This window comes from Solanum tuberosum, unplaced genomic scaffold, assembly GCF_000226075.1.
Source record: "Solanum tuberosum cultivar DM 1-3 516 R44 unplaced genomic scaffold, SolTub_3.0 scf00024, whole genome shotgun sequence".
In the NCBI taxonomy this organism is placed as follows: Eukaryota; Viridiplantae; Streptophyta; class Magnoliopsida; order Solanales; family Solanaceae; genus Solanum; species Solanum tuberosum.
In genome coordinates this window covers 2900637-2913215 of record NW_006238950.1, presented here as the reverse complement: position 1 = coordinate 2913215, position 12579 = coordinate 2900637, and the positions used below count along the sequence as shown (strand labels likewise).

The window sequence follows — 12579 nt, the reverse complement described above, 5'->3', positions numbered from 1 at the left end:
AAACTTGAGACTCTTTACTTAGCTTGAAACTTTAAGCTCTTTTCTTGACTTGAAACTTTAAGCTCTTTGCTTGACTTGAAACTTGAGTCTTAAAATGAAGTTAAAACATTCAATAAAGACTCTTGAACAACTTTGAACACTTGCTTGACTTGCTTCTTAACTCTTGAACTTAACTCTTAACTTCACTTGACTTCTAACTTTACTTGACTTTGATCCTAACTCACCTTGAATTGGATTATGGATTCAAGGGTAATGATCTCATGTTTACGACACTTCTCATTTTCTTACTCACTTGCTTGAGTCTTGACACAAGTTACTAGAAATTGTAGACGACTCCTCACAAAGACTCAAAGGGATTTCCTTAGAATATTTGAAAGAATTCTCAAAACATAACTCTCCACTCTACCTTGAATTTGAATTATGAATCCAAGATTTTGATCATGTTAGGAATGACTTTTAGGTGTTTAGAAGTAGCTTAGAGTACTTAGAATCGAAAGGGAGTGAATACGCACTTTAAATGAACTCAAACGAGGCAACCGACGACAACTAGATGGGGCAAGTGACCCTGGAGCCATGGGTGGCGCGGGGCGCCAGCCCCTAAACTTCAGAGGTGAGTTTGGGGCGCTCTGGCAGGTGCGTTGCGCCAGGCCCCCAACCCAGAAATTTCAGCAAGCTCATTTTCTCGTTTTCTCACCTTATTTCACCTAAAATCGAATGATTTTTCCCCAAATCACTTAGAATCATTAAAACCCTCAATATACCATAGATTCAACTCAAAAACACCACCGGAAACATACACCAAACCAACAAGAAACTTCAACAACACAACCACAAACTTCAACCAACACAACCACAAACTTCAACAAATACAACCAACAACTTCAAAAAACACAACCAATCCTTTCTCAATAAATAAAAGGGGCTTGGTGTGTGGGGGAAAGGGATCAACCCACACTAACTACTCACATACCTTAATAGGGATCACCCCCGACGATATCCACGGCGGAAACTTGTTGATCTCCTCTTCTTCTCTTCTTCTTCTCTTCTTCTCTTCTTTTTCTCTTCTTCTTCTCTCAAAACCCTCACTCTCACTCTTTTAAAATGGTAAAACTGATCAAAAAATCAGTCTAACACATTTTATATAACCAAAATAAAAGGCTAGGGAAAAGACCAAAATACCCTTACAAATTTCCGGACGGATTCCCTGCCAACTGCCCAACTTCCAAAGGGCATAACTCACTCATACGAACTCAGAATCGAGCAAACTCGGTGGCGTTGGAAAGATCATTCCACGAACTTCGTAACCATAACTAGAACTACTCCTAACTCATCCGGAGCTAAGAGATATGACTGATCAAAATTGGCCAAAACTCACTGATTTCCCACACTTAACCAAATTTCCAGATTTTTGAATTCCTTCCAAAAATAGTTAATTCCGATTCTAAGCCTCTTCATAGCTATTTCAAATTTTCGGATGTTACAATTCAATCCAGACTGAACACTCCAATAACAATGCATAATTGGGTATGGAATTGCAGTTTAGGAATTAGGGTGACTTTTTTGTGTCAAGCTTATGTCTTGTTGATAATAACTTATATTTATGCTCTAAAATACGATGGCTTTAGTAGATATCTTACTTGGGAATCATATAACATGATGTTCTTATTTAAGGCTTGTTCATGCTAAAATTTAATATATCTTTAAGTTTGACAATTGTGAATTATCAATTTTTAGTCATGGATCTTAATTGCCTTTAATATGAAATTACTTTCTAAGATAGGATGATCAATCAATAGCCTTATATATTATTTGTAGTTTTCAACATAAAAAATATAGTGTGCGGGTAAAAAATAATTATTTCTCAAGCGCCTAGTAACATCGATGTAGGTCTCCACTATACCCTTCTATGATAAAGACCATAGAAGTCAGGAGATAAGGTGTCGACTCATGTATATAAAAGTAAACAATTTTTCTGTGTTTTTTTATTGAAGTTAAAAAGCTCCTATAAAATATGATATGTCCAATCCATACAAGTTTGGGTAAGTTAATGTAGTGTTCAAGGAAGTGTGAAATGGAAAAAAGTGGCAACGCTTGCTTTGCTTAAACCATGATTTGTAAGCGAAGTGATCCCTTTATTGAATTGAAGCGCAATTTAACTAAAAAATATACCAACATAAATAGGGATAATATATAAGCAAAAGTTCAAATATAAGCTAAAAAGTAGATATGAGAAAATCAAAGCTATTAATGGTTCAACATTTATTTCTTGTTCTTCTAAATGATCTACTTGGACAAGATTGTTAGAATCTTGTATTTCTCCCTTACCATTATATTGCTGATCAATTTCTTCCACTACATTATCATCTGCCTTATCAATATACTTTTCACACTTCTTTTCTGATAAATCCATATGATAGATATCATAAAAGAGTGATGGGTTCAAACTTACTAATGCATTGAGGCCCTTACATCGTCGAGCTCCGCTTCACGCTTAAAGTGGTGAAGCGAGTGCTTTCCTAAATAATGGGTTAATGACCCACTTAATTATTAACTCAGTCCATCCTAACCTCTACAAATTCAATCTATTTAAAAGTTAGATTGTAGTGGTTGCGCTTGTGGGCAAGACATATGTCCGAAAGAAAGCCAATTAAATTGAGTATTTAATTATATTTTTAGTAGCTTTATGTATTTTATTATAAAATAGGAAAAAATATCTTGTTTCATAAGAATTAGGCTTAGAAATTGTTATTTTTCTAGAATAGGATTTATGTTTCCTAGTTTCATAAGGACTAGACTTCTTATTGATGCAATAAGACTCCCAATTTAAAATGAATTTTGTGGAATAATAAAGGTAGTATTTTAATTAAAAATAACATGTTATTGGTGTTCCCTCATCCATTGAAATCTTATGTTTCAACTTTTCTTTAGTGAGTTGAAGTTATATGCAAAATAGATTGTTCTAGGAACAAATACAAAGAAAAGTCGAAGTAAATTGATTCAGATTTTTCTGTTCATCGTCCTATGACTTTATCCGTCTCTAAAACTCCTAACAATTTGTCTCGGGGCATGACACAATGAGGTCATTTTCAGATTCCAAGAAGAACATGGAATCCATACTAGACACTATAATATGTAGAGTTGAATAGCATGACTGATTGGGTATATTATTACAGACCAAATATTTTGTGTAGGGACCCTGAAAAGAAAATCAATTATTTTTTCTTACATTGAAAATGGACAGATCATCTTTTTAGAATGGTAATTTTTCTAAAAGTAATCATATGGGTAAAACCTTGAAGTATCATATGGGTTTTAAGCAGTTGGAACAAGGATAGAAATGTCACAAAGAAGGAGGAGAGATAGAAACATGCATATGATTAACAATCTGGGACGAAAGGAACAAGAGGTACATTGAGGATGTGCAAAATAGTTTGAAGAAGAACAAAATGAACAGTCTAATCCTCTTTTATTTTTGGTGTAGACATGATGTATTGCCTCAAATAGAGGATATCTTTGATGTACTTGGTTGATTATAGGCTTTAGAAAGATAGAGAAAGAGGCAAGTTTGTAATACTTATGGAAAGGAACTACACATTTCATTGTATTTTGCATGTGGATAATTAGATTAAAGTAACCATATTCAAGAAAATAAGTTGTTGTAATAAAGAGAGAAAAAAAGTTGTTTGGTAGAGTGTATTAGAAAAATAATGCATGCATTAGCCTGGTCTATTATTAATACCTTCTTTGTTATAATTTTTAAGCCAAACGTATCACAATACTTGCATTAGTTATAAACCCTATTGTATATTGAGTGTATTACTAATACCATGAAAATGTATTAGTAATATAAAGGGTTTCAACACACATATTAGATAGATTAACGACATTACTACCCCCGCAAATCTCCCCCCAAACATTTTCCCAAGCTAGTGAGTGTGTACAATATTTTTTTAGACAAACATTTTTTATGGAAGTTACGCAATCCATTTTATTTTTAATACAAAAAATAAAACACATAGGAAATAATCTTAGCAGAACTAATGCAAGCATTACTACACACTTTAATTTTGTTTGTAGGTTCCTCTTTTTTCTCTATACCTCTTGTATATGGCATGTTAGTCTTGTTTTATGATAGAAACTTTTTACTTGACTAAAAAAATAAACAAACAATTTAATGCATGCATTATTTACAATGTAAGTTATTAATGACCAGTAAATTTATACATTTGCAACCTCAAGGTCCACTAGGGAAGAGATATTTTATTGTGGAGATTGTAATGCATGCATTATTTACAAGGTAAATTAATAATGAATGGATTGTTATTTGGTGATTAACAATTTAGATAGTGTTATACATGAACTAATTACTTTGAAAGAATATTCGTTTCCTTAAATAGCTACTATCTACATTGCTAATTCATATATTCTTATTCGACATTCTATTCTACATAAAATAATACTAATAGATAATGGATGTTTTATGAACTCATATTACAAAAGATTCTGCTATCTCACATAGAGCTAGCTTTGGTGTAAAATGTATATGCGCCGACCTCCCTGAAGATGGAACCATGAAAGAACACTGACTAGTGAACGTGTGTTTTCTTTTATCCATCACTTTCACATAATTCACTAGTTCTGTAAATGGCTCTAATTGATTTATAAATCTAGACAACTCAAAGCAACATCAACGATTAAAGATGCAACAAAGAAAAATGATTGACTTAATAACTTAAGAGCTTCATAACCTTCTATTTTGTTGTCTAAAACCTTTTATAAATTGGTGACTGAAGAATAACAACAAGACACTTATTAACAAAGACAAGAATTGACCACATTAAAAGGTTCAATCGTTGGGAAAGTCTTCTCCAAGCATAACTCTAATTTCAAGAACTCCAATTATCAATTCCAACATAATTATGAGTTCAAGAACTCCAATTATCAATTCCATGATAATTATGAGTTCAAGAACTCTAATTCTTCTCAGTCTCAGGGTAAACATTTAAATAAAACTTGAGATGCTTGGCCATAATAACACTTCTAGTTTTTTTTAAGCTTCTCCATCCGCAACTTAATTGTCAACTTCAGCTCCTCCATGTATTAATCTTGAGGTTATTCTGAGCCATAGTGCATAATCTTAAACAGTAGTATTCATTTCTTTTCTTTCTTGTTCAGTGCTTGTAATTTATTATAGAGATCTTCAAATGCCTCAAAGACATTTGATTTGACATCAGCATAATCACGTTGTCGATCCTCTTGTGCCACATCAAAAAAATTGTCAATTATATTTTCTATTCTTGTGGAATCATAAGAACATGGTTTTCCGCTTGGTGAAAATAGTGTAACACCAACATCTTCTCCGGTTCAAGTTGCAAACTTATATGCTTGTGGGGACAAAGTATTTTTCTTTTTGAGAAACTAACAGTGCATGCTTTCTCAACCTCGATCGATTTCATTTCAATCTTTTGGTTACACTTTTTGGCAATGTTTTTCATTGGAAAATAAAATAATTAAAGAACAAAAAAGTATCCATATGGAAAACATGACAAATTAGCAAAAGATTGAAACAAAGTTGATTGAGTCTGAGAATGCAAGTAATGTTAGTTTCTCGGAAAGGAATAAACCTTGTTTTAGTATGCATATAAGATTACAACTTGGATTGAAGTATATGTTGGTGTTATGCTTTTTTCACAAGTGTAAACCCTTGTTTCTATTATTTACAAATAAAGAAAAATATTGGACAATTTTTTTGTACTTAAACTAGAAGATCACTACCGTAAACATGTTGAGGCAGATCGAATGTCTTTGATGCGTTTGAAGGTCTTCGTAAAGAATTTCAAGAAATGAACGATATTGGAAAAAACGAATACAAATGTATAAGATCATGCAACTTGGCTCACAAATACCGTTAGATAAACACATATTGAAGTAGATGCTGACAATGAACTTGCAGATGGAGAAAGTTAGCAAAAAACAAGACGTTTTATGTGACCATAACTCTCAGCACATGATGATTTATGTGAGATACAAGATATCAAATGAAAGGTCTTTGAATTATCTTTCCAACGCCATCGAGTTTGCTAATTTTTGAGTTCGTATGAGGGAGATATGCCCGTTTGAAGTCGGGTTGTCTGAATAAGAAAAGTCACCCGGATATTAGAGGGGTATTTTGATCTTTTTCTTACCCAATTAGCTTATTTCGTTTTTAGTAATTAATAAGGGGTCTAAACTAAATTGTTTCAATTTACGCACTAAAATTTCACGCTAGGGTTTTAGAGAAAAGAACTCAAGAGGAGAAAGAAGAAGAAAAGATCAAGATTCGTCAAGTTCTTGCGATTTTGGTTGCAGATTTCGCCAAGGATTCAATCCTAAGAGGTATGTGAGACTTTCATAGCGTTGGGTTCGTTCACCCACGGGCCAACCATGTGTATTTCAGCAAAAATTCGTTCTACAAAGTTGATGATCTTGGATTCTGTTCTTAAAATTTGGTTTCGTTCTTGAGATTTGATGGGATTGTTGAGTTCTTGAGGAATTAGTGTCGATTTTATAGTCGTTTATGAGTAGATTCTTGAGTACATGTTGTGGGTATCTAAATGTAAAGAGATATTGAGAAAAAGAATCGAATTTAATCGAATTAAGGTCAGAAAATGAGAAGAAAAATTCGTCGGATTGAACTGGGGGAGGGGTGGCGCAGCACGCCACTGATGCACTAGCAGGGCTGGCATGGCACGCTAGCACTGCGCCATAAATGGGTTCCAGTACTTTAGGGGCTGGCGCCCCTCGCCAGCATTGCTCCAGGGTCGCCAAGTCCCACCCATTTTTCATCGTTTAATATCCCGTCTGAGTCCTTCTAAAGTATACTAACACTTCCTATTGATTCTAACTCCTCTAAATGACTTCTAAACGTCTATAAATCATCCATAAACATGAACCATAACCTTGAATCCATAAATTTAAATTCAAGGAAAGTTAAGAGTCAAGTCTAGAGAATTCTTAGAGTCTTTTCAAAAGTCTTTTATAAATGTTTTAAACTTGTTTAAAGATTTGAGCATTGAGTTGCGTAAGAATAAAAGTGAAGTTCATTTTCTTCAAAAGATTATATGGGGACTAAGTATTCCCAAAGAGTAAATGTTTTCACATTTAAACAAGAGAGGAAACACAGATTTCCAAGAGAGCTTTGATCTATTTTTTGAGTAATAATCCCAAACCAAAGAAAGAGTTATGTTTTAAAACTCATGAGCTGAGTGTATTTTGGGAGTAGTATTGAGCACCAATAAGGGGACGAGTTCATAATAACTCAAGTCTCCATAAACCATATAGACAACATGGGTAGAAAGGGTCATACTTTATAGATGATTCCTTAATGTTTTTTAGCTAAGACTAGTGGATCCACTTAGTTGAAGCGTTCTATATCCCGGCAAGTTATAGGACAGTTCTGGCAGCGTGGGCGAGACGTTGTATCATCACATATCTGATAGTGATCGTTGTCGGTTAGATAAAATCCCATATAATTATATTACTTTATTATATATATAAATTGAGTTGTTATTGTATTTCTTCAATACACCGAGTTGCTAGCTATTGTTTAAATGTTTTATATAAGCTGCATCTTTACTGTTGTTTATTTCTGCATTGAGTTGAGTAAAGCTGAGGTAAGTGTTACTTTCAGAATTCAGTTCAAGCTTATGTCATGTTTAGTTTTCCCCTTACATGCTTGTACATTCAATGTACTGATGTCATTTGACCTGCATCATTTTATAATGCAGATACAGGTAACTAGGATCAGCATCCAGCACTTCATTGATCCAGTTGAGCATTTCAAAGTCATTTGGTGAGCCTCATTGCTTTTCGGAGGATCCCCTTTTTATTGCTTTGCTTATTTCAGTTGTTAGGATGATCGAGGGTCTTGTCCCGACATCCCTCTTAAGTATTAGAGGCTTCATAGACAGTTAGATATTAGTAGTTCATTAGTCATATTCATTTCAGTTGGTTTGATCATATGACTTGAGTTGCCTTCATGGTCAGTTGAATGTTTTCCTTTATACATTCTAAGTTTGATTTATGAATTTTTCTCTTGAGTTGTTTTAAATGTTGAGTAAAGTTTTCCGCTGAGTAGTAAGTCAGGCCAAGGGTTCACTTGGGGTCAGCAATAGTTTTCGAGTGTTGATCAGGGTGTAGGCTCGAGGTGTGACAGCATGACCTTAAAAGCGGAGGCACACGCATCAGGCAACAGAAATTTCAGCCAAACCCTTCGGGATCAGCTCGCGGCTCGAGATTTGTTTAGAATCATGTGCCTACAAATGAGATATGCAACCCAATCACATTAAAAATTCTGACTCAATGGAACAATCAAAACTTCAGTATGAGATCGTGTCTGCCACACCCCAAGGCTACCTCTAGACGTAATACGGGACCTAGGATCATAAGTGACCCCAAGCTAACTCTGAGTCTGGCATATCACAAGCATACTGAATATATAACTAAGATGAGCAGAAGCAGAACTAATAAATAAGTCAAAACTAAAGGACTCCAAATGAAAATATAACTGAATATCTGGAGGAAACAACCCCAAAACACATAACACTGACTCTATGTCTGAAAGCCCATATTACTGATGAATTGTTGGGACAAGTCCCAAGCTACCTAAAACAAATACTAAAAGACTAAAAATAAGCTAATTAAACCAAACATAAAGAAACGCCCTCGAACTATGAGGACTCACAACTGAAGTTGCTGAGTATGGGCTGGAAATCGTACTGAGCGTGGTCTGGATGATGAGCGCCTGAACCTACATCATAAAATGATGTAGCGCAAAGTATGCGTCAGTACTTTGAATGTATTGAGAATGCAGGATATAGACACTAAGCTGAACTATAAAAATAGAACAATATAATACAGACAATATAGACTGAGCATGGCAATAGGTTGTACTAGAGTATAACTTAAAACTGAGCTAGATGCAATGACTAAGTACTAATCATGAAGATAATATGTTGAACTGAATACTTAAGTAAATGGTGATAGCATGGTCAATGCAATAAGAGTATGACTGTGGGAGCTACTATTAACCGACATAAACCACATGAGCTAAACGTGGAGTATGATGTATACGCCCCATCGAGAGGACCCAATATACCTTGACAGGGGTATAGAGGCATGACTGCAATGTGAACACTCCAACTGATGCCCAACAGAGGGGACTTCTGAACCTACGTTGGCACGTAGTTTTAGGACTGTGAGGGTACGTTGAACCCTAGTCCAACTCGGTGCTAAGTCTACTCCCAACTGAATATATATAGCTAAAATGCAACTGAAATACTGAGTAGCTCAAGATACTGACATGCTATCTGAAAATGCAACATAAGTATATTGAAAGATATGGCATTCGAGTTCTGAAGCATGATTTTCTGACTGATCTTCCTAGCAAGTATAATTCATGAGTACTGATAATTAATACAAGCTAGGGTTTTGAATTCTATACATGGAATTCTATACATCACTTAATGGTTCTTTATTTTTATTAGACAACGAAACAAAATGACCAATATTATTATACAAAAGCATTACTCTTAACTATACATTCACATAGAAGAAACAAATGTTTATGACATGAAATACTGGACATACTAAACTAGTAAATTCCTCTTCATTTTCCTTCGAAATGAGCCATGTTTATTCCAAGAAAACATCACCAAATTAACTGTACAATTCAGAAAGAAGAAATATAAAGTGATGAAAATGGCACTGAAAGAGATACATATTAACTAATCTCACTAACATATGATTAAACTAGTACCATTGAAGAATGTGAAGGAGTGATAAATACTCTTTCACCATGCATTAATGGAATTTCTCGGGGTTCGTGAGGAAATGGAGTTGTGTTTGATAGGAAATACTCAAATCCAGAACAATTTCAAGAATTGGGATTTTCGCAATGCGCTGCGAAAATAATATTTGAACCTAATTAGTTCCTGTGAATGAAACTCTGCCAAAACCCATACTACCAACTTGATACAAGTCTAACCAAATTTGGTCTACATCAATTGTTGTACTAAAACTGTCTTTTAACTCTTGTTCCACATGAATTCCTTCTTGTACAATACTATCAGTAATAGTAATACTCTTGTCATGTTTCCTCTTCTTGTCCTCCAACTTTTTCTTTTTCACCATTCTCAAGCATTTCCTTCCCACCATCCAGGGGATCTTTAGAAATGCCAATGCTAAAATGTTTACTACAGCACACGGGCAGCAACAGACTGCTACGCAATCCGCGATTAAACCACCACTACATGATCTGCATGACTTACCACTACACTTGATCGTATCATCATCCACCACCGCGTGACGGTGGTTCTTCCCCTTTTTGTTACGTTCAATTGTTGGAGGTGAGTATCCATGACCATCCATGTCACTCAGCTCTATATATGTTGATTATTTACTCATAAACTACTCCTACAAAAAGGTATCAAATGCATTATTATTCTGTGATTTGTTTAAATATTTTTTCTCTACATATTGTAGAACATCTGCACTGCATATATGTCGTACTACAAGTAAATACAGAGGCAGACATAAATATACATGCAACAGAAACAAGTACGACTTTAGGAGTAAAATTTTACACAATTTACTTTTACTTGTTATATCTGGACTTGGCCCACCCATTAGAAAAATAACAATTGATATGATTATTTTACTACACTATATCTAATGATTTGGGTAAAACATGAAAAAAATTGAAATCGTGGATAAGTAAAACTGAATTGAGAAAACAATAAATACTCCTTCTGTTTCAAAATAAGGGTATATTTAGCTTATTATATGCTCATTAAATAAGCTAAAATATTACTTAGATTCTAAATTATTCCTTCCTTTGTCTCAATTTATTTAAATTTTAAAAGTAATTTTTTGTAACTGTTATCATGCTTCCTAACATATAATCTTTAAAGTATTTGAAACAAAAAATTGAATTAATTTACAAGTATCGAAAGTGGGTCATGCATGGAAAATTACAGCAATTGCAATGGACGAGTGTGGATGATGAGCTTGTGTGTGCTAGTACATTGGCAGCGCGCGTCTTTGACTATTTAATTATTACTCCCTCCGTCTTATTTTATGTGACACTTTTCAGATTTTAAAATTCAAATAAATTTATATCTGTGACCGTAAAGTTTCCATAAATCTTTTAAATATTATGAATTATCAATTATTGTGACTTAAATACTTTTTATATAGTTTACAAATACATATATTTCATTTTAAAAAATTGAAGATTTCATGCACAAATTTCAAGTCAAACTTAAGTTGTTTGACTCTCAGAAAACGAAAACTGTCACATAACTTGAGAGAGTATATTATTTTTCATCAGAAGTACGTACTCCTAGCAGTATCAAGATACAATGTGGAGGTTTTTGTTTTTTTTTGTTTATGCAATTGTTCTTGTATTTCCAAGTGAGTAGAGAAGACCATGTATTTGGTAGGTAATAGGGTAGAAATATTTACCCAGAAAAGAAAGAAGAGGGTAAAACAAGACTTTAACCTCCCTGAGAATCAGAGACGATACATATGGCAAAAAGCGTGATCAAGTATTCCTTACATTATTACACATCCTACCACTTTTAACAATCATCTCTCCTCCACTCCACTCCATATGCAATTTTCATTTTAAAAACAAAAAATATTTCTTTTTCAAATTTCATAACAAAACATAACTAAACACGCAATAAATTTATGTGTAAAAAGTCATCAACTTTGAGAGAGGGTCAGGTATCAACGAAAATTATGGTGAAATTATAAATATTCCTTCATCTTAATCAAAGGTCTTAGATTTGAATCTTCCTACTGGGTACAAAATCGTCTTTTTTAGGGAGAACTTTATCCTTTAATGTGAGACTTTTTTCTATAAATTTGAATTTAATTGAACTTCAATATTAATATCGAACACTGAATGAGAAAAAAAAGGAGGGGGCCAGGTGTTGTTATAATGAGTAGTGTTGGTGGGGGATACAAGTTTGTAGGTTGAAGAATGAAAGAGGGCTTAAAAGGGAATGTAAGAGATGTGACTTTAGAGAGAGAGCCCTCATACAGAATCCAAGTTGGTGTAATATTTTCTTCTCCAATTGGGAATTAATGTCATAAATTCTACATTTCATGTCTTGGCTGGACCCAATACTTTTCCACTGTCTCTATCAAATTTACTCCTTTTTCATTTCACTTTTAAATTCTTAACAACATATATATATATATATATATAACCACGTGATATGTTTTTCTATAAACCATACAAGTCTCCTTCCATAAATATACAAGGACAAAAAGCACCAAATATATGATGCTTGTCTTTCTATAAACATATAAATGAAATACTCTCTCCGTCTATGTTTACTTGTTCAATATATTAAAAATAATTGTCTAATAATATGTATTCAGTTTCGAAAATCAAGAGACAATTTATCTTTATAATTGTATTTTACCTTTAATTTGCTATTAAATACTATTCAATATTTAAAATATTTGTCAAATCATTAAATTTAATATATTCAAAGGCTACTAATATAGTAATATTACACCTATTAAGGT

General features: G+C 33.6%; 1 protein-coding gene across 1 annotated transcript; it reads right to left on the bottom strand.

Annotated features, from left to right (window-relative positions):
• Positions 1 to 9629: 9629 nt before the first annotated feature.
• Positions 9630 to 10530, bottom strand: LOC102582922 (uncharacterized). Its single transcript, XM_006341265.2, has one exon. It carries the CDS (start codon positions 10405 to 10407, stop codon positions 9961 to 9963), a length of 447 nt encoding a protein of 148 aa, XP_006341327.1. The 5' UTR covers positions 10408 to 10530; the 3' UTR covers positions 9630 to 9960.
• Between the last annotated feature and the right edge of the window lie 2049 nt (positions 10531 to 12579).

Coding starts and splice junctions, on each gene's coding strand:
- LOC102582922 (XM_006341265.2), bottom strand. CDS start 10,407: ATGGATGGTCATGGATACTCACCTCCAACAATTGAACGTAACAAAAAG.